Genomic DNA, 23,361 nt, shown 5'->3' with positions numbered 1-23,361 from the left:
GTATAAGAATGCTGTCTGGTATAAAGCAAGTAAAAAGTAAAAAAAAAAGTAATTGTATGTATTAAATTCTTATGAACATAAGGCATTATCAAAGCATTATGAGTTTTAGTCTTCATAAAGTCACATGCTTGTACTCTATAATTGTTTTATGTATGTCACTTTAAGTACTTGTAAATTATACACGCTTACATAATTCATTATACGGTATTATGTATGCCATATAATGCATTATAAATACAGGGAGTGTCACTATAAGTAAAGCACTGACCTGTTACATAATTCTTGACGTCCAGCATATCGCTCAGAGGATTATTGTTCTTGAACATGTACAAGTTAAATGGCGCAAGGTCTTTGCCGATCTTCTGCCACATTGTATAGTCTGGCGATGTCCACCTGGCAGCTAATACATCATAGTCTCTCTGTGTGAAGTGCACTAGCTTGGTCAGCGCATCGTACAGCCCGCCGTGGAAGCCGACAACCAGCTGGAACTCAGGGTTGGAATCGTGGTACACTTCGCCGTATGCTGTGTACTGCACCTGCTTGATCATCTGCCCGTTGCTGCTGAAGACGGCCAGCGGAGTGCCCGTGTTGTCCGAGGCAATGTAATACTCCTCCCCACTGCTCACCTCCATGGCGAACAGATGGCCCTGCAGGTCGTAGTATAGTGAGGTGATCTCTGAGCTGGAGTGGTTGAACACGTGCGTGACCCGCGCTGGGTTGTTCAGGTCAGCGTAGAAGAACTGCAGGTGCTGGCCCAGGCTGTTCTTGGTGGAGACCCTCCGGCCCAGGCCGTCGTAGCGATACTGCACGCTCCAGCCTCCGGCGGCTCTGCTGTACGCCCGCACCAGCTGGCCTTTGGAGTTGTACTCGAAGATATCTGAACCTCTCTGGCTGAGGAAACCATCTTCATCCAGGCGATACTGCACATCGCCCAGCCGCGTGATGCGGTCACGCAGGTCGTAGCGTAGCGGCATGAGTCGGGCACTGTTGCCAGGGTTCAACAGGTGCAGGTTACCGTTGAGGTCGTAGCTGTAGCGCCATGTGGACCAATCATTCACTTTGACACCACTGAGCTGCCCATCACCATCATATTCATAGCGGTACTGTGTGGTGTTGGCATACGGCCCGATCTTCAGCTCCCGCTTGATCACACGACCCATGTTATCATACTGCACCGTCATCCAGTACATGAGCGAGCGGAAGATCTCGTACTGCACCTCCTTGATGCGGCCGTGAGCATCGAAATGCTTGCTGAGCGTCATCACCGCTGTGGTGATGATCTGATTGATGTCGTAGTAGATGACCCCGAACTTCCCAAAGTGTTCCACCTTCCCAGAGATTTCATCATAGCGGTACAGATCCACAGGTAATGGTGTCTCGCTTATCACCGGCTTCATGCTGGCTATACGGAAACTGTTATCGTGGTAGGTGTAGTCAAATCGAGCGTTCACCATTCCTTCCTCAGAGAAGCGATAGATCTGTTTGTCCACTAGGGGTCCCATCTTACGGTACCTTATCGTACAAGAGAAGCCTCCACTTTGTAGATTGACCATCTTCAGCACACCAGCGGTCTCATCATAGCCAAAAGTGACAGCTGTGCTGTCGTACAATATCTCGGATAGCTTGGCAAGCTTGCCGTACTTGTAGAGGACACGGCGCCCTGTACCTAGGAAGTAGGTGGCCTGAGGACGGCCATCCTCACTGAAGTCGTAGATGATGGAGGCGTTGCTTTCAGGGGGGTTGTAGGTGTTTCGGATGTAGCCGATTGAGACGTGAGTGAACATGGTGTGCCGGGCCACGCTGGGCATTGTGACCGCAGTGATGCGATCAGACGAATCAAACTCAAAGATGTACTGCCGCTGACTCTGCAGGAGCAGCACCATGGACTGCACAGATGGAGGAAAAGAGAACAGACAGATAGTAATTAGACTATATCTAATTGTATCTACTGTGTTTTAAATCATATTTGTTATATAATCTATTTTTAAACATAGATTAACTCAAATATTTATTGAACCAGTTATTTAACCAGAACAGGTCACATTTACTAAAACGATAGTACTAAAAAAACAGTCCTTGAGTACACTGCCCTTTAACAAACTGTTTTATTTTTTCCACACATCAGACTACACAGTGAAATATTGATTTCATTATTTGCCATGGGAGCCTTCATCACACATCAATAACAATGCATGTATAATGATTTCAAGATCACACTGCCATCATAATTTATTTGATTTACTCTAACAAGCCGAAGGCTGTCATCAACAAATCAAGCTTTTTTAATTGTTATTCTCAACAGCCTGCAACACATCTGCTTGATTGTATTAGCTGTCATTTCATCAAAAAACAACAGAATATCACAGGAAGTACAGTTAAATTAATAACGTGCTTTCTTATATAAGTTGCTCCAACTGCAACAGCACAACAGTGGCAGAAATAAACTGCAATGAGGGACAATACACTTTCAGCAATTTATTCTTTTTTTTTATTTCCTGTATTACCATGCTAATCAGTTGTATTTTATTGATTTTTATTTGTTTTGTTTTTAAGTTCATGTTCATTATTTTAGTCCTTTTGTTTTTATTGCCATTTCGTCTTTTAATCAACATTTTTTATAACTTTCTTTTAAATTGTTCTGCATTAAGTCATAAATCTTTCTGTAAATCATGTTAAATTGCCTCTGTTTATGGAAGGACCATTCGATTCTTTAAAAAAGTGCCCTTAATTGGTTCAGAAGCTGATTTTTTTTATTGTTATTACCAGGACATCCAGAGTTTAACTAATACACATGATATGTGGATCCAAAGGCCAAAGAACGTACCTTATCTAGGTAGCTGTAGCTCCACACTTTGCCGTCCACAAAAGAGCGGGAAAGGATGCGGCCCTGCGGGTCAAACTCGGTCCTCTCGCTCATGCTTCCTCTGTGCAAGCCCACCAGCTGACCTGTAGTGGAGTAGGATACGTTGACCACGGCCAGGCTGCTACTGGGCTGCCAGATGGCAGGCCTGCCCTGGGCATCGTACGTGATCCTAAGGGTGAACTTCCTGTGATCGTCATAGATCTTCTCTGTCCGCGTGTTCCTGTCGAAGTCGATGGAAAGCAGGTTGCGTCCGTGGGCCTGGGAAAAAGATAGGGGTGTACCATCAATAACCAATCTTAACTTACAAGTACCACCTACAAGCCATTTCACATGTACCACACACATAGTTATTTATACACAGTAAGCTAGATCTGTAATCCACACATACACGTCGTCATATGTTTAGGCAATTGTTCTTTACTCTTCTGTTTGTGTGGAGCTGGCCTGCTTTTGTAGTTCATAAGTTAGTTAGGTAAGTTGTTTGATTGGTTATTGTTTATGGTTAATACAGTTTTTCTACTGAGAATCTCAGAAGGATTTAGACAGAGGAAAATTAGAACAAGAACTACAGCGTTTACTACCTTATTTAACTATTAAACTGTTGGTGACTGCTGTTTTATATTGCATATCTTGTAGTGTTCCACAGGGTTTTACTCTAGGAGCAATGAAATTGATGTTAATAATGATAGAACTGTAGCTCTGAGAGTGAAGGACTGAAGTGTGGCTTACATAAAGGTTCTACTGGGTATAACACTAAACACAACTTATGTAATTATAGGAAAATTACAGGTGGAAAGTTCTTAGATTTCATATTTTTTAATGCAAAGCAGATGCTTTGAGTACCACCAGTGGTACCTGTACCACAGTTTATCCCTTGTGTTCGGGTCTGTGGGACCCGTTTTCATTTTTCATCAAATGATACAAAAAAAATATTTTTTCTAACTCAAACTCATTGGCATTGGCTCATTTTTTGTAAAAACATATATCAAAACACATTTTCGATAAACACACACTGTACACACCCCCCCCCCCCTTACACATTTATATTACATACAGTATGTTTGGCCAAGGGCTAATAAACATTGCTTCATTTGTAAATTTGAAACTAAACAAATTTTAATTCATTTTCTTTTACATTTTATAAAAAAAAACGAATAAAAAAGAGTAGCACTTTTTAAAAGAAATGTAACATAAGAAAGGTAAAGGGCAAATATTAACCATGTAAGCTGTTTATATTGCTTGCAATTTAGGTGAAGCAAGCATGTGTAAAGCATTTTAATGTAAAATTGCTTAATTTTGCTGAATTAAATACAAGTAACAAAGTAAACGAGTAACACAAATATGAACACCACACAAGGGTTAAGAACCATTGCTTTAAGATATTGGAAATGCCATCTTCACTCACCCTCAGTTTCCTTCCAAACACAGTTACCCTTCCCTTGGTCAGTTCCTTGCGTAGTCGCCACTCTATGGAGTTAAGGCCGTTGTCGGTGGGCAGGGTGATGTTTCTGCGGCCGATGGTGGGGCTTACCGATCCAGCCAGAATGTGAGGCTCGGTGTGGTAGCTGATACCCATTCCATTGGCATACATCACTCTCAGAGTGCCATTGTTGCAGAGCTGGTAGCTGTTCCGTACTTGGTCTGCAGAGGGCGACAAACACCCAAGGATTCATCAGTCAGCTGAGCCGAGCAGTATAGCCTTTTATGTCTGAACAAAGGTAAAATAATGCTACTGAAAAAGCCCTAAATGAGTTTATTTATCCTCGTGGATGACTCATCTTCACACTATGGTGTGCAACAATCAACAGCGTTATGACTGAAAATAACAACAACACCACACGGCTCCAGGAGATGCAGTGTCTGCTTCTAAATGGTGCCTTTAAAATGCCTCGATTCATAGTGATGCCAGAGCATACCCTCCTGTAGAACATTCAGCCACCATAAAGGAATTACTATCTATAAAGGAGATTCATGTCAGCTGTCAGAAATTCTCCACTGCACTCCAATTGGACATGGTGTATTATATGGACCAATAGAGCGAATGCTTTTAAGGAAGCACAGAGCTGCTCTTTTATCTATTTTAGTGTGCAACGCTGTAATGTGAGAGAGAGAAGTGGAGGTTTTAAGGGCGATCTGATTGAACAGAATCTGAGCAGGATGGAGTCTGGGGATTTAAATGACTTTCAGCTGCAGGTAGCCAAAAGGTTTTCTGCATTTATTGCACTCCAGGGCTATATCCTTAATTAAACTTCCAGACCTTCCAGATCTCTTGGCTCATATGACGTGTGCTAGTAGGCCTGTGTGCTAGAAGACTTGTGAACTTGCAGTTTTGTCTCGTCTGCTTCACTACTGAATCAGGGAAAAGGCCCAATCAGATGTTGTCTTCCTTTAGATATCAGTAATTTATTAGCTTTTTTAGATTGGTTTCAGAACTAAGCTGCATTTCTTCTGGAGGACCCTTCATATATAGCCTAAAAATGCAAATACTGTAGTGCCTCCTTTAATGTTGCTTTGGAGGCATTTGCAAGTTCAAACAGCGTGTCTTGACACTTGTTAGTGACAAACAATCACTTCTCCTGCTTTCCTGTTTATTTGTCCTTCACTCTTAAAAATACATGTGCTTTAAATGGTTCTATGAGTGATAACACAGAAGAACCTTTGGGTTATAGGGTGATTGGTGGTTGGTGTGGCGCAGTGGATAACACCACTCCCTGCTTGTGAGCTACCGTGTCTTTTGGGATACTGGGGTTCAATTCTTGGTTTAAAGGACTATACTGGGCTACAACAATAAGAGTTCATGGGTAAGTCACTCTGGATAAGAGCTTTAGCCAAATGACGTGAATGTAACGATGTATAGAGATCAGGGCCATGGCAACATGGTAAAAATATTATATTACAATAATTAAAGACAGGAGATCACAGTCAGCAAATCCTTAAAGCTACTATTTAAATACTATCCCACTGTCACTGAGTACATTGATTTGTATTTCAAAATATAGAGCAATTGATCAAATTAATCTGACTAACTGTGCTGTCTATAATGATATTTACAGTTGGTTCAGTGTTCTTAAAGCACTGATAATATCCTCAATATGATGGAAAAAAAAAAAAAAACTTTTGCAAAACTTTAAAATATAGACATACTGTCCATCTCTAATTTGAACTGATAATCTTTACATCAAGTAAAAAAAACAAAACAAACAAAAAACAGCACCACAGAAAATCGGGTGGAAAACAAATGGTGGTCAACAGCCTCCAAATAGATTTTAAACCATACATTTTTTTTAAATTACAATTTCTCGTGAAAAAAAAACCCCTAAAGAATCACATGCTTCTGAGAAGGTGTCTTCATAGGACAGGGCCACCAAGCACAAAGATCTCAACTGCAGCCTAGGCTTTGGAACGCAGATTCTGTCTCACTTTTTCTCGTGTACTCACAACTCCCATCTCTCACAATCTTGCACACACACTTACATACAGATGTTTTCCTAAACAGGTGAAACAAGCTGTGGGACAATGAGGCTGGAGGCTTAGGGAGTTTGGGAGACAGTGAGGATTTACGAGCAGCACAGCAATGAATTTCATCCCAATCACATTCAGCACAGCAAGGCCAAGACTGAGCACGAGGCATGGGGGACAGCAGAGAGAGAGAGAATGCTGCGTCTGCAGCTCTGAACACACTGTACATTCACATTCCCCTCTCATAAGGGACAGAGGAATATGGTGTCAGCATTTTGCACTAATATTGTGTGTCTGTGAGCTAATATTATTAATGATATTAGCAGTTTATGAATTAATACATCATAAAATATCAGGATATGTTTGACAAGTTAGCTTACAGGTCCAAAAGAAATAATATAATATAATTTAATATAGAGTAGAAGGCACATTTATTAATGAACATTTTTTCTTTTTAGCCAGACAACTGCCTACTGCTTAATGAGGCCAAGAACTGCATGCTTACAGAAAGAGGCTGTTTGACTAAAATGCAAAACAACCAATTATAGTCCATTGTTTTGACGGGATGTGTAGAAGAAGATGATAGTCCTTAAAATATATAAATATATATAAAATTGCAATTAAGTGTAATAAACCTGACTTTACAGTTGAAATATAAAAGCACTGCAGAGGAGTTATTTCTTTTCGAGCCAACTGACTGTTCACAGGGACAATTGTAGCCAGACATTGCCGGTCACAATCATTACCACTCACTGCACTGTCCACTGTGGAATTTGTGGAATGTTAAATGCTCAAATAACTTTAGAAATGGAATCACTACCATGTTGAGCACACTGGCTAGTGTTCAACCTTACTCTCAAGATAACACCTCATAGCTTATACGGGTATAGGTGGCCGTTCCAAAGCCTTCTCCTGAGGTAACAATTCATGACATATTTACACACTGCTATCTCATGAACATTTGGCATGTCATTGTATACTGTTAATACGACGAATTCCATGCATAAGTGTCATAAGAATCGTTATAAGATATAAGATACACTACCAGTCAAAAGTTTTAGAACAACACCTTAAGCTCAAAATTTGTACACAATTTTGCAGTAAACTGTCAGAGCCTTTAAAGGAAATAAATTTTTGTATTGTAAAAATTATATTATTACATTGTAAATGTATTTTGAAAAAATATATATTATATACTTTGCAAACTTATACTTGGAGGGCGATTCTTAGCAAACATTCCATTGGTTAACAGCTACAGCTGGTTAACCAATAGCGATGGAAATAAACTGAGCTTTGGAAAATGCCAATTTACAAAGCCTTTGGCACATTCACACTTTCATTACAGTTTCACAAAGAACTATTTAACTATTAGAAGTAGAAGTCTTTTTTTTTTAGAGAAATTACAGATGAAGCCAGAGAGCGGTGAGTACTGTTTCCTACACCTTCAAAAGACTCTTGGAAACTGGAGAAAACAGGAACAGGAAGAGTCAGGTTTAGCTGACCCACATGGCAACAGCTTTAGCCTTTAGCTCAGCTTAACATGATTGGACTAAATCTCAGTTTCAGCAGCAGTAAAGAGAAGAATTAGAGGTCTGACAAGTGAAGGGCAGTAAGTGAACATTCATACAGCACTGCAACTGGACTACAAAAAACATGGGTATTCTAAAACTTTTGACCAGTAGTGTTTAAACATTTATATTCACAGCACACACACACACACACACACACACCTTGCACCACGGTATAGGAGGCCTCCACTGATGAAAGGTTGGTGATGACAGTGACATCATCATCTCTGTTGGAGCTCTCGATATCAATGTTGATGGATTTCTCGATCTCTCTGTGCAGGCTGGTCACCATCCCAGTGGGATAAGTCACGTTGGTGAGTCTCCCCTCGCTGTCATACCTGCAGTTAACACAAAGCCATTTAACAATTCACACCAAACCCCATCAGTCGCATTAACAACACCCAGACGCACAATTAAATCACATTACAATCACCGTAATCTTTGATCAAGTGGGTGTGGATGATTCAAATGAGTCACTTCAAACTGCTGTCTGCCTGTTTTCAGCTTCAAACGCACGACAGGCCCGGCGCGAGTGTGGGAGTATCCTGGCAGGATAGAGCAAGCGTCTGTTGCTAGAGTGTGGTCAGAATGTGAAATCTTCCCAGGTAATAACAAAGATCAAAAGATCAGCAGACACGTCCTACGGTGACTGTCTCCATATTGGCTCGGTGGCATCCCTGGCACTCTCTCACCCCTCTCTCTTTCACCCCCACCTTTTCTCTCTGTAGTATTCCACTGGGGACCATGTTTAGAACCTGCCACAGATCTGCCTCAGTCTGACTGATGTCTGTGCCAGTGGAGGAAACACCTCTCCCTGTGGAGCTTTGGGGAAGGTGCAGTACCACAGACTGAGGGAGACATTATCATATGTTTATTGTATTTTTTTATTATAAAGAGCTGGTTTGTAGTAGGGATGATTTCTAAGGCGTTTTTTATTTGCTAGATGACTCATCCACAAATTTGCACAATGCTTATGTATTATATATTTATTTTAATTGAGAAAGCTTGTCTGAGATTACAGAGAGTAAAGGCAATGTGAACACTGTACACCTAAATCATCAGCACATACACTAAGGGAAATGCAGCACCCTCTGATTTAACTGCAAATATTACGAATAAAAATAATACTGCTCTTCATTTTAAAATGTTACCTAATGCACTGATTCTCAACTGGTGGGTCGGGATTTTACAAGACAGCTTGTAATAAATTAATATATAAAAAAATATTATAAATAAAAATGAAAAATGATTAATGCTCATTTGATTTTATACTCATAATTACATTGGGAAAGAAAGGAGACAGAAAGAGTTTCTTACTAATGTAATGCAGAGATATGGCGAGAAGTGAAATATCTCATTTTGTGGTCTTATTTAATTTGTGCATTTTTTTATATTACATTTTACTGTAGTAAATTTTATACATGTAGCTGTCATGTTCCTTCTTAGTTGCTTTAAAAAATAATTTCCCAAATTCACTTTGCGTGAATATGTACTGTATGTTTAAATGAGGTTTTTGAAGGCTATTTTTTTTTTTTATAAATTAGTTTGGTTTGTATTCTGTACAAGTGAGTAGACTTAATGAGCATGAGAAAATGTGGTTCCCCGGCTGAGACCAGTTAAGAACCCCTGTCTAACCTAATCACATCACACAACATTGAATTTTACAGTAGTTTAAAATTTTAGCATGTGGTTGACACTGTGGCACAATGACACAATGAGTTACCATACTACATATTTACATATCTCATTATATATGTAAAAAGTAAAGCGATAAGCAAAAAATAAACATTTTATTTAGGTTAAGCTCTCCAGTTGCTTGATCATTTTTGTAGGGGCTTTGAAATATTTTTTTGGTCTAGGTTAAGTGGGTCTTAAGTTACAAAAGATTAGGAACCCCTGCTCTATTTGGCATAAATTATCAAATAAAACCACAAAACACATTGACATTTTTGTGAAGCAACAAAAGCTATTCAAATACTTAAGTCACAGTGCCCCATGTGGACAATTTGTAGCCTGCTATGTAGGAGAGTGAGTTTTATGTTTACTACTATGTTTAAATTCAGAGGCGTCAAGTAATGAAATACAAATACTTTGTTATCTTACTTAAGTAAAAAAATATATATATTATTATCTATTCTTTACCAGAGTAATTATTATTTTTCAGACATTTTTTTTTCTTCTATTCCTTTACATTTACACACAATTATCTGCACTACTCCTCCTCCTCCACTACTCCTTACATTTCAAAAATAGCCTTGTTACTCCTACTTCATTTTAGCTCTGGCTTCTCATTATTTAAAAAAACAATATACAGATAAATCTGGACAAAGCGAATTTGATTGTGGTTGTATGAGAAGTATAAACATATATCATTCTGGCACCCTACTGGTTTGTACTGTGATCCATCACACCTGCATATCATGTCACGCCCCGCCCACACTCCAGCAAAAACATAGCAGACGTATGTAGCCTAGTATGAAGTATGAATAATGAATGTGAATACTTTTGACACCTTTTTTAGATCTAAAATAAAAAAAAAATCTTGTTTTGAACAAAATGACCATCAATGCAAGAAATGCTATGTAGTGCTAGAAAACTCAGCTGCTGTAAAATCTTCCTGTATGCATTTCTGATCACATGTCAGGATAGTTAAGTAACCTCAAAATGGCTTGTTTTCCATAAGCTAGTTATGCCCAAAAGCTCCTCACTCAGTTAGATCCAGTATGTTTAATACGCATACTCACTCGTAAAACGTTGTCCAGCCTGTCTCATCTGCTTTACTGGCCAGCAGTCCGGTTCCTCCGCTGTAGCTGAGCTGCATGATCTCCCTGTTGAGAGCAGAGACTGATCGCAGACCACCTGATGGGTCCAGACCCAAAGTGACCACCTGGTTCTCGGGTAGCAGTAGGAGCCTGAGCAGGCCAGCTCCACCCTGCCCCACACCCTCCCTCCTCACCCTCATAGTGTTGTTGCAATTGTCCACGGCCACGGCCAGCTCTCCATCAGGCCCATAGGTGAAGTTGTACAGGGGCATCCCGCTGACCAGACTGAGAGTCTGCAGGTGTAATCCCTCCTCGCTGAATATGTACAGTTCCTGCTCTCGTGGTGACGCCACCTCAAAGCGTCCGACGGCGTTCATGGCTGGGCGGTTGCTGCGTACAGCGCGGATGCGGATGTTGTTGAGGTCGGCGATGAACAGCGTACCATCGGGTGATACAGCCAGTGAGGTGGGTGAGTTGAGGCTGGCGTCCGTGGCGTAGCCCTCATCACCAGCGAAGCAGTTGCAGTTGACGTCGTTCTTGCAGTCGCACTCGGAGGCGGCGCCGGCCAGCAGCGAGATCTCTCCGTTGGCGCTGACCTGCCGCACGCGGTTGATCTTCTTCTCGTCCGTCTCTGAGATGTACAGGACCCCGGTGTGCGAGATGGCGATGGCTGTGGCACTCTCCAGGGCTGAGTGGATGGCCAGCTTGCTGAGGGAGTAGTCGATACCAGGCACCTGGCAGTGCATGGGCCGCCCTGCTACAATGCTCACCTGGTGGTTCTCAGTGATACGGAGGATGACATTGTTCTCCAGCACATACAGTGAGTTGTCCATTGGGTTCACAGCCAGGTCAGTAGGCCATTCCAAACGCACCTGGAGCAGACAACATTCATTTTAAGTAAGTAATTCTATACAACGTTTATGTTAAGTTGATGTGACCAATTTCATCAAAAAGAAATGCATTATTTGTCCAAATAACTGTGGACATACCTATTAATGAATGCACTCAGCTACATACTTTAAGTTGCACATATTACTGACACAGATGTGCAAATGTACACACATCCACAGCTTGTATTGTCTTGTCCCTGTAGATTACATTACACTACATTTAGCAGAAGCTTTTGTCCAAATCTACTTACAATAAAGATGTACATTTAGCAATAGAAAACATAGAGGTTCAAGGTAAAAAAAATAGACAGGGCCTAAAGAAAGGCAAGGGGAATAGTGGGATAGAAGACCTGGGCTATAGAGAGGTTAATAAAGCATTAAGCTGTGGTGGGCTGGAACTCTGTTTTAAGGAATGATGGTGCTTAATCCAATACTTGAGTTAATCCAATGGGTGAGTTGGGCATGAGGGGTCTGAAATGTCAAATATAAATGTATGCAAAATTGAGCTCCATTGACATGGAAATTAACACAATGTACGTGTTTTTTATTATGACAACTGGTGCTAGATGTATTTCTTTAGTTAATACTTTTTAGTTGATTTCTGTAAGTTTGAATTAAATTGCAGTTACGTGAATGACACTTTTGAATGTTATGCACTTTTTAATGTGGTGTGGAGCATGTGTAAATTGACTTTGACCGTTTTTACAAAAAAGGTGTTTTATGAATAATTTTTCATGTATTTCATGTACGTAATTGCAGGCCTTCTACACACAGAAGCAACATTCCACAGTATATTTTCAAAACTTGTGGTGTCATGGTCTATAATAATTCCTCATATTTCCTTCTTTCAGCTTGAAACTTTTTGTTTAATAATCCAAATCGACGAACTGCATTTTCAACCCAGATCTCAGCTAAAGATCACTTAATTACACTTTTACTTTTCACTTCTCACGTCAGTGCGCAGCTTCATAAATCTGTAGGAGCTGGGCGTCCCGTTCGCTCACCTGGCTGACATCCATGCTGGTGTCACAGCTGAGCGGCCGTACTGCAGTGAGGTCATTAGCCCCCAGCATTGTGGAGATGATGCCATTCTGGTCCACTTTCCTGATCATGGTGGCATCCACAAAGTACATCAGCCCATTTTTGTCCACTGCAATACCTGAGAAAGTGAGATATAGAAAGTGGGAGAGAAAGAGGGAAATAGAGAAATGTGCCGTCAGCTTTTATGCTATATTTGGGAGTTACGAGCTACAGTTGTCTATATCTGTTACACACAGACAGAAGATCTGCAGACAGGTCATTTTTGGATTGTCTGCACTGCAGCATTTGCAGCGTTTGCTGGGTTTGCCTTGTGTGCATATCTACTGAAGAGCTAGTTGACAACCCCTATGCCCCTATTTTCTCTATAGATAATAAAACGTGCCCATCAAATCTTGAGCAAATCTTCATCTCAGTACTGTATTATTGGGGTTGAAGATGAACTGGACCAGAATAGCTTTAAGGTACAGCCAGATGCAAACTAATCGATGGACCTGTGTAGGAGTGGGATGCATGGAGGTGCTTTTCTGTTCGAGCTGATAGGCAGACAGAGAGTAAGCAGACACAGGGCACTAGACACTTGAGTGTCTCCACTGATGCCTCGCTGCACACAGTCATCTGGGAGTTAGGAATCAGGCCTCTGTAGTCTGCCACCCGCTCTATTCTCTCCACCAGCACTGATTCCATGTCAGTGACAGAAAAATGTGACAGTGTGACATTTCTGACAGTTTGGTGTCAAGCTCCTGTTTTATAATCCATCACAAGCTTCCGCTATAAATCTATTTATTTATGTTATGTGTGATTCATATCTGTGCAGTTGCAGTATTTGTTCTCAGTATAATAAAGTATCTTCAGGCTCTGGTGGACAGCGCTTATTTTAATTGCGTACTAAACTGTCTGAAGCAGTAGCGTACACAATGTATTATTATTTTGATTCATAAGTAGGCCTAGTCTTCATAAACAGCTTTCATTATTCTATTCAGTTTCATATCCAGGGTTTTTATCCACTCTGCTCTGATGGGCTGAATTCTGTATAAGCAGCTCTACAGCTCTGGAAAAAAGCGAGACCACTTAAAATGATGAGTTTCTTTGATTTTACCAAATTGAAGACCTCTGGAATATAATCAAGAGGAAGATGGATGATCACAAGCCATCAAACCAAACTGAACTGCTTGAATGTTTGCACCAGGGTTGGCATAAACTTATCCAAAAGACTGGTGGAGGAGAACATGCCAAGATGCATGAAAACAAGATGCATGTGAATGAAAACCTGGATTATTCCACCAAGTATTGATTTATAAACTCTTAAAACTTTATAATATGAACTTGTTTTCTTTGCATTATTTGAGGTGTGAAAGATCTGCATCTTTTTTGTTATTTCAGCCATATCTCATTTTCCTCATTATCTGCAAATAAATGCTCTAAATGACAACATTTTTATTTGGAATTTATAAGAAATGTTGTCTGTAGTTTATGGAATAAATAAACAATGTTCATTTTACTCAAACATATACCTATAAATAGCAAAATCAAAGAAACTGATTCAGAAAGTGAAGTGATCTCTTTTTTTCAGAGCTGTATGTTGAGCAGCAGAAGTGGAACTGTGTTCTTTGGAATGATGGTGCTCCATTTAATACTTTTGGGATGAGCTGGGAAGTTGGGAATGAATGGTGGGAATCAGACAAAGGTCATCACGATCAAATTCAAAATTATGCAAAAATATATAATTGGATAAGTGTATGTGTTGTGTGTCACGACAGCACTGATCCTTCATCTCTATAATAATACAAACATCTTGCTATGAACAATACTATTACTGCTGTAATAATAATAATGATGATAATGATACCAATAATCATGATACTGTATTAATAATAAGGTTTGCACAATTTAAAATACATAGTGATATTTTGATCTTCTGCAATATATTGCAATATTAAAATACATATATATATATATATATATATATATATATATATATATATATATATATATATATATTATTTTACAGTATGTGTGATTCATATCTGTGCAGTTGCAGTATTTGTTCTCAGTATAATAAAGTATCTTCAGGCTCTGGTGGACAGCGCTTATTTTAATTGCGTACTAAACTGTCTGAAGCAGTAGCGTTCACAATGTATCATTATTTTGATTCATAAGTAGGCCTAGTCTTCATAAACAGCTTTCATCATTCTCTTCAATTTTAAATCCAGGGTTTTTATCCACTCTGCTCTGATGGGCTGTATTCACAAGGGGTATGTATTAAACTGCTGGAACTAACAGGGATTCAATGTAGCATCGTTTTACCCATAAGAATATTTCATAACTAACTGACCATGGAAAATTAGACTGAAATGTAACAAGCAAAATAATTAGACTCAACAGGAAATGTGCTTTATCTTCTACAAAATATGAACAAAAAACTTTTTTTTTTTTAATATATTCTTTTTCCATACAAATCCCAGTGGTAGCATTCTGCTCCACACAGTACCGTCTGAAGCCTATGCCTGCTTTCACATTAGCTCGTAATAGAGAGAAGAAGAAAAAAAATAATACCAAGAGGCTCCACTGACTGAGGCCGGAGACTTTGATTCCCAACAGTACGCCTAGAAATTAATTAATAGCTTAAGGTTGAATGTTCTCTTTGATTGTGGAAGCAGCTGGAGGATAAGGCTCTTTTTATCCATGTTAGGTGTCACTGCTACAAAGGGAGAGAGATGTAAAGACAGCCAGGAGAAATGTATTATCACCTCTGCCAGGCTGCCTCAGTGTTCTATAAGTGCGACAGAGAGCTGTGAAGCTTAAGCACGCACTAACTAATGAGTGAGATCATAGCTTCTGATATCCCAGCAAGTAACCACAGACGTCACAGGCTGGGTTTTCTGTCCTTTCTTTTCACCTTTTGGGCTCATAAGCGTGGCCTCCACAGCTTTCCCTCCGTCCCCACAGCGCTCATCAAAGGGCAGACACTGCTCTCCCGTGCCCGCCACCACCTCCGCATTTTCCGCCAGCAGCCGGCCTCCAGTGAGAGAGCGCACGCGGTAGATCCTCCGGGAGTTTGTGTCCGAAATGAATAGAGCTCCAGTCAAAGGATCCACTGCCAGGAAGTATTTATGTGTTGGATTGTTGCTGTAGGAGAGAATGAAGAAAGGGAATCAACACCACAAACCAGATTTAATGGATTATTTTTAGTTGCCCTTGTACTGTTTGTACTGTTTTTTAAATGTATTATTTCTTTCTTTTATCTTTTCTTTTAAAATTAAACAGTATTTTGTTACTTAAGCTGATTTAAGTGATTTTAATATGCTAGTTATTTCTGTTCTGATTGGCTGCTAAGTACTCACTGTACATCAATGTACATCACTGAAAAAGCTATTTTGTATACAACAATAACTTATACAGTACAATGTGGATTTAAAGGTTATATACAATACAGTGAACATTTTGGGAAATTTAATCATTAATAAAAAAATAACAGGCCACTTAAAATGATGTGTTTTTTTTTTTATTTTACCAAATTGAAGACCTCTGGAATATAATCAAGAGGAAGATGGATGATCACAAGCCATCAAACCAAGCTGAACTGCTTGAAGTTTTGCACCAGGAGTAAAGGCATAAAGTTATCCAAAAGCAGTGTGTAAAACTGGCTGAGGAGAAAATGCCAAGATGCATGAAAACTGTGATTAAAACCAGGGTTATTCCACCAAATATTGATTTCTAAACTCTTAAAACTTTATGAATATGAACTTGTTCTCTTTGCATTATTTGAGGTCTGAAAGCTCTGCATCCTTTTTTGTTATTATTTCAGCTATTCTGCAAATAAATTCTCTAAATGACAATTTTTTTATTTGGAATTAGCGAGAAATGTTGTTTGTAGTTTATAGAACAAAAAAATAATATGTTCATTTTACTCAAACATATACCTATAAATAGCAAACTCAGAGAAACTGATTCAGAAACTGAAGGGGTCTCTTATTTTCTTTAAGAGCTGTATGTTTTAAAATGGATGTTATTTGGCTTTCTAAGCAATTCTAAAAACACCAAATGTTTTTTTTTTTAATTGAATTTAGGACCTTATGAACAAAACATGAATTCCTGAGCCCTTTAGCCACAATGCCTGCTGCATTAACATATTTTTATTATTTTAATTTCAGTGGGAAGTTATGTGTACATTTGTTGTTGCTATATATTACCAGCCATGAACTCAAAATGAGCTGTTTTTCTAGCTTCTAGTAAACTTTGGAGTGAATGGTATTTTTTGAGACTTTTTGATGTTTACATAGTATATAATACTCTTTTATTTAGTATATTTATTTATTTATTTATAAGTACAGAACATCCTGTTTTCCTGATACATATAATAACCTACTAATAGGTGTTAGTGGTTAACGAAAATCAAGGCTCACCTGTGCCGAAAGTCCTTATTTCTTTGGAGCAAAAACAACAAGAAACACACCAAAAAACACAAAAACAAGTGTTATTTTCAGCCGATACATTGGATCAGTGGAAGAACTCTTACATTTCCGATGGGTAAAAAACCTACCTGAGCTCCAGCACGCGAGTGGTGTTGAGGGATGGATACACCCTGCGAACGAAATTCAGGTCACCAACGTAGAGGCTGCCATCAATGCCCGCTGCTAGCGCCACTGGTGCCAACAGCTTATTCCCATCTGCCAGCCCGTTACAGCTCGGGCAGGAGATGCTCCGCCGACGTCCATTACCCATAATGCTTGTGATGACTGGGGGCTGCTGGGATACAAACACGTTCTCCCCGCTGCCTTTATGGAGGATGCCTGGCGTGCAATGGAAAACAGAAACCGTAAACTTTCGAATGTAAAAAGAGATAGAGACGTTTCAGAAAGTCATTCTCAGTAAAAGCAGTTTATAAGACTCATTTATAAGCTCTGTGTTTTCGACCGCTACGGCCGCACTGTGGGGCTATTACGTTATGTTATTGATCGGCTCTCCACAAAAAGCATCCAGGCTTCACATTACATCAACTCAATATACTGCAGACCTCTCCTAGGGCAAGCGAGGTGAGTGACCTTCTGCTGCTTGGCTCAGGCTACTCTAAAAGCAGTCAGAAATTGAGCAATGTCACTCAGTGTCAACATTACATCTACATTTATAGTGACTCAAATCAAAACAAGAGCAAGTCTTTATAGCAGCTCCATTATTGGAGTATTGGCAAATTGATGGACATCATTAAGCATTGTTAGAGCACTTCCAGCTCTGTGTGCGGGTGTATGTGTATACTAGTGACGATGAGGAATGTAAGAATGTGTTTCTGATATCAGTAAGCTTTAAACTGTTTTGACTCATCATAGGAAGAAGCTTACTGTACAAGAGTCCTAAGGAATAAGCAACTGGTACAATGTATTAGTAATTTGAGCTTTAAATGTACTAAATGGTTGTGCTGATATTTGGACACCTTGGTCAGGTACACATATTGGTTATTAGAGGTTTGAAGAGTGTTGGTTTCTTAAAGGTTAGAGCCAAACATCTAGCCAAATATTATTGCTGTAAGTATATGAAATAACAGGAATTCAATACATCTAGAGGGAGAGATGCTTCCTTTATGTATAAAGGAGATATATAGATCAAATACAGTATGTAATTTAAATTGCAGACTTAAAATATTTGCAAATATTTGAGAATATTGGGAGGAGACTGAATAGAGGGCAGAGAACACTATCCGGATGGGATTAGTTTTTCATGTCTGTGAAAAAAAGATTTCACACTTCTTCTCAGTGATAAAACTCTTGCATCTGGACAGCAAGTGGAAAAAACAGGCATGACGTTCAGTAGAGGCGTGGACCTGTTTTTCCTGTAAAGCGGCTTTGTGACAACCTTTGTTGTAAAAAGCGCTATATAAATAAAATTGAATTGAATCACGTTCAGTAGCTCCTCCATTTCCACTCGCTGTTATGTTTATGTCTATCTCCGTGGAAATGTGTGCCCAAAGTTACGGTGCGTGGCAGTGGACAAATAGCTATTTTATTAAAAGCAAGGTGACGAAACTCAGAGATGTGCGTCCGGACGGGACTAAAATTACTAGAGGACCACGGAGTTCAGTGAAAAACAGTAGATGATTCAGCATGTCATTTTCTCAGAGGACATCTCAGATAAACATATACATGGTCGTTCAAAAAATCACAGAGGACCCCTCATAAAAGAGAAAATTACCCCAGCACCCCCTGAGAAACTAATCCATCCGGATAGGGCTTTAGAGAACTTTTTGCGCTCGAGTTCAGGCAGCTTTAACAAAGTTAATGGTAGGAGACAGGGGATGTTAGATTAAAAGGCAGGTCTTCAGTCATGTTCCTCCTGTCAAGATTTTGTTATTTTCCTAACACTACAGAAAGTGTGTGTGCGTGAATGTGGCAGAAAAATGGCCATACCACTGCGAAGGTTTAGAATGTGATGCTTGTCCAGAGACCATCCGCCAAGGTTAGAAGGCTCTAGTTCATATCCTTGCAGCACTGCTGTCCTCTTCTCCCACAGCACCAGGCTAGGACACGTCTCGTACTCGTAACCCACAGAGACTGCAGAGAGAAGAAAAACAGAGAAAGGACAGAAAGAAAGAGGGAAAGACAACAACAGAGAAGGTTATAGAAAAAAGTAACCCAAAGTATACTTTCGGTAAAACTTTATTTAACTGATTATTCAAAAAATAAGAACCCAACTTTCTAAAGATTAAAGGATTTTTTGATTTTCTACAATCACATTGCAAAAACCATGAGACAATAGTATGAAAATTGACCATGAAGTTCTACCACAGGAAATTGCTTGGGAACACCTGTACCTGTATAAGTTGAGAGGACTTATCTTATGAGTGAAGCTAAACACTGGTCAACATACTCCAGACAAAGTGATGTAAATTATCAGAGCTTGAGTCAGACACTACATTTATGAAGTTCTAAAGTGCAGAAATGTAACATTTCCCATCATAGAAGGCTAATATTACCACCGACAGCGGTAGACAGTGCAGTGGATGGTAAATATTGTGACCGGTGGTGTCTGGCTAGAATTGTCCATGCAAACAGAAAATCGACTTTGAAAGAAACCATATCCAGATTAATAATAGAAGGCCATACATGCATATATTGCAGGTTAGGGCAGTACTATTTAGCTTCTGTGAGACATTGGCAAAAGTCATGGGACATGATACTAGTTTCTCTCCTATGACATTTTGTATGTCAGTTCAATTTAATAAAGTTTTATTAAAAAGCTTTACAGAAGTTTCAAACTGAAGGCCAGCAGAACTACACAAACTCACACAACCCCAGACCTGTGATGGACAGACGACAGTAAATTACAAGTGAACAGCAAAACCCCAACCCCAATGCCTTTCATAAAGTCCTCACAGCCAGGAACGCAGTGGGACGCAGAAGGTGCTAGACTGGCCACTCCTTAATGCGTCGGGCAGGGTGCCTTCTCACATCCTCAGAAGCCGCAGGGAAGCGTGAACAGATGATCTCTTCAAACACTCTGTAATAGGACATGACTTGCTCTCCTGCTTCTCTGCACTGTTTGTGGTTGTAACAGGGTCGTGGTCAGGTGTGTGTTTCGGCAGGGTAGCCCCACCTGGACATGTTCTTGCCATGTACTGAGGACTGGGCCACAGTCACTTTAATTCATCTATATAATTTAGCATATACCTACTGCACAGTCATCAATTAGACAGTCAGCGTGTGTGACAGACTAAATCCCAGGTCTGGCCGAGACTTGGGGTATAAATCACTGATCAGGTGCTCAGTAGTTCAGGATCAAAGTTAATGAAATCAGTCTGATTAAAGACAAGTTAATGCTATATGCTGATACTGTGGAACTTCCAAAGAAAATCAAGTAAATTGGATACTCTAAATTGATCTGGTGTATATTTGTAAAGAGTGTGGTATGTATGTTAGTTTGTGTGTGTGTAAATGTGTGTATAACTCTGCCCAGGTATGAATCGGCACTCTGTCCTGGGTAAATACTGTAGTGCCCGATATAGTCCTCCGGACGGTTATTTCCGGTTAAGAGTATGCTGTGCGCTATTGGCTGCCGCTTCTTACTGGCGTGAGGATGGGTGCTGAGTATGAATGGTTAAGTGTAATATGTGTAAATTGTAAAGTTGTTAATTAAGTCGCTATTGAAGTACATTAATCAGAATGGTTTTTGCCTACCTCTGTCGCATGACACTGACTTTTTTTATATGTTGCACCATAAGATACTATGTAAGGACCTGCAAGTCCCTTCAGAGTGCAGAAACATTGTTTCAAATTTCACCTGGATGCTCCCAGCCAGTAAATAGATGTGCTACATTCCATCAGCAGATTTAACATCATTAAGCACTGATTTACCATCTATTGATATTATAGCTCAAATATAGCTATAACTAAACTATATCTATAGCAATAACTAAGCTATAACTGTAACTAAACTCCAATGATTTTAAAGAAAACAGTGACTTTAAAAATCCCTCCTGTTTAAATGAACGTTTTTGTTTGTTTAAAAAAATGAATGCTGTTTAACTAAGCAAACAAACTCTTACTGGCCAGAAAAAAGGCATTTTCATGAGTTTACAGTACTATATGTATACAAAAAATAAATGTGACAAATATTTCAGCAATGTGGTTTTTTGTATAAAATAAAAAAAATCTTAATTTTTACCATTATTTTTTGACATAGTTCAATAAACGGCCATTGTTTCTAGAATGTGTCAATATTTAATGAGGAAATTAACCATTAGGGAAGATGCACGCAAAATGACTCAACTTTCATTGAAAGTTAAGAGGAACTTTCTATTATCTTGAAATGTTTATTATACTATTTTAGAAATACAAATATGTCAATTTTTTCCAATGTTTTGAACACTAGTGTTTGCTATATGTTTTTTTTATTACAGGCCCTCCTCATCATTTCAACATTCAGGTAACACAAACAGCCCAATTAAAAGAATTGGAGGCATACAAATTAGGTGGAATACTTAAAACTGGTCAGTGTAAAAAAATATGTTATTAACAAAAACTATAAATTATTGTAATATATAATTAATATATCGTTTTTTAAAACTTTTTTAGATGTGCTTTTTGTCTATACTGCTTGTTGGCAAACGAGAAACAACCCTTGCTTCCATGCTTTAACCTGTACAGCAGATGCAGTAAAATGAGGAGGAAGGGGGAATAACAAATGGAGGCAGGTTTGAGGGGGTGAGTTGGAGGGGGTGAGGTGGGGTCAGTAACACACTGTTTGCACACATGCCACACTAGTGACAAAGTGCTATCCTCAGCAACGTCCCCCTCTGCAGCAGAGAGAGAGAGAGAGAGAGAAAGAGAGAGAGAGAGAGAGCAGGGTAGCTACCTGGAGCTACTCTCTCCACAGCCTGCACTGACAGGGTCTGTGAGGCAGAACGCTCTCTAATACAGCGCTGGCTGCTGGGGTCCTGCATTCACACGGCTGAGCGCTAATCCCCTTTGACGTGTAATAAACTCTCTGTGATCCCCAATGAGCGGACCCATATTACACAGCCAGCAAAGTGCTTTTAATCACGCTCTTTTAACTGATCTGCACTCTGTCAGATTAGCTTTTCACTGCTTTTTATTGTTTCAGTTAAAGTGAATATGGCCTTGCAGTGATGGATCAGGGTGAGGCTATTTTACTATATGGGCAGATAGACAGCTGCTACTAATGCTAATATTCTGAGCTGTGCAATGTACCTTATGTCACTTGTTTTTCTTGGTTTTCCAAAAATAGAACACTGGGGGCATCTGTTAAAGGAAGGATATTGTGGCTGATGGGATTTAAGTTGGACTAAGATGTAGAACAAAGGAAGTGTGTAAATATATATGTCAGTTAAATGTCAGTTAAATGTCTGTAAAAGTATGCACCAATGTTAATAAATATGTGTACATAAATATATTTATAATATTTATAATATTATAAATATTATTTACAATATTATTATCTTCTTTAGTTTTAAATTGAGTGTCTTGCATGTACATTTTTACTTTACTTAACCATCTTTTAAATAATGCTTTTATTGGCATGCCATAAAACAAAATTAAAATAAAAACAAAAATACTAATTTATGTTCATTTACATTTGTATTAAATTTTTTTAAGCTGTGGTTAAAAAAGTGGGACTTGTATAAATGGGTGTGCCTAAAGCTGAACAAATCTTTGTACAGAATATTTGGCAACACTGATGTAAAGTCAATTCATTTTGCATTTTGCACAATTTAAAAATCAAGACTTGACACACTTTCCACCTCCCAAAATGAAGACTTGGAGATGTCTGGGAAATGTGGGTGTATGGTAACTATATTATCTATTATTTGGCCATGTATCTATTATGTTAGCATGGTACTTCTTATGCTTGCTAATTCGCTGTAATTGTAAACATTTATGTGTTTGTAACATGAGTGCATCGAAAGACACTGTAGCTGTAGGCAATTCTTACTCACCCACTGCCTCGGACAGCCCATAGACCCGCTGGCCATAAGCATCAGTCTTGTCCCAGATGAACGTATAGGCCAGGTTGGGTGAGGCGTGGAACCACTTCTGGAACAGATGACCCTCCACAGCCACCATCAGATGAACCTTCACCAGGCTGAGGGGAACTACCGCCTGGGTCATGGTGATCTTCAGCAAGGAGCGGTATCCTGCCGTCCGTGAGCTCAGGTGGCACAATTTCAGAGTGGTGCCTGGAATCTCGATCTGCTCGTGAAGAATCTGGGGAATGTGAAGAACAAGAGCAGATTAAACTTGTAGATTGTGGAGAACAGTTGAAGAATGTTC

The 23,361-nt window shown here is 39.4% G+C and overlaps 1 protein-coding gene across 9 annotated transcripts in view; it reads right to left on the bottom strand.

Moving 5' to 3' along the window:
* tenm2a (teneurin transmembrane protein 2a) overlaps positions 1–23,361 on the bottom strand; it is a 433,542-nt gene that overhangs the window by 2,853 nt on the left and 407,328 nt on the right. For all 9 annotated transcript variants that reach the window (XM_049484477.1, XM_049484478.1, XM_049484480.1 and 6 more), the window contains 11 exons: positions 23,028–23,295; positions 18,982–19,125; positions 17,124–17,373; positions 16,987–17,007; positions 15,480–15,709; positions 12,547–12,701; positions 10,635–11,524; positions 8,053–8,228; positions 4,269–4,504; positions 2,825–3,121; positions 269–1,886 (listed from right to left, as the gene is read on the bottom strand). In XM_049484477.1, coding sequence (XP_049340434.1) covers positions 269–1,886; positions 2,825–3,121; positions 4,269–4,504; positions 8,053–8,228; positions 10,635–11,524; positions 12,547–12,701; positions 15,480–15,709; positions 16,987–17,007; positions 17,124–17,373; positions 18,982–19,125; positions 23,028–23,295 — 4,285 coding nt within the window. The remainder of the gene's footprint in view (positions 1–268; positions 1,887–2,824; positions 3,122–4,268; positions 4,505–8,052; positions 8,229–10,634; positions 11,525–12,546; positions 12,702–15,479; positions 15,710–16,986; positions 17,008–17,123; positions 17,374–18,981; positions 19,126–23,027; positions 23,296–23,361) is intronic.

Source organism: Astyanax mexicanus, chromosome 10 (assembly GCF_023375975.1).
Source record: "Astyanax mexicanus isolate ESR-SI-001 chromosome 10, AstMex3_surface, whole genome shotgun sequence".
In the NCBI taxonomy this organism is placed as follows: Eukaryota; Metazoa; Chordata; class Actinopteri; order Characiformes; family Acestrorhamphidae; genus Astyanax; species Astyanax mexicanus.
The sequence above is the reverse complement of the archived record's forward strand: the minus strand, read 5'-3'. Positions and strand labels throughout refer to the sequence as shown.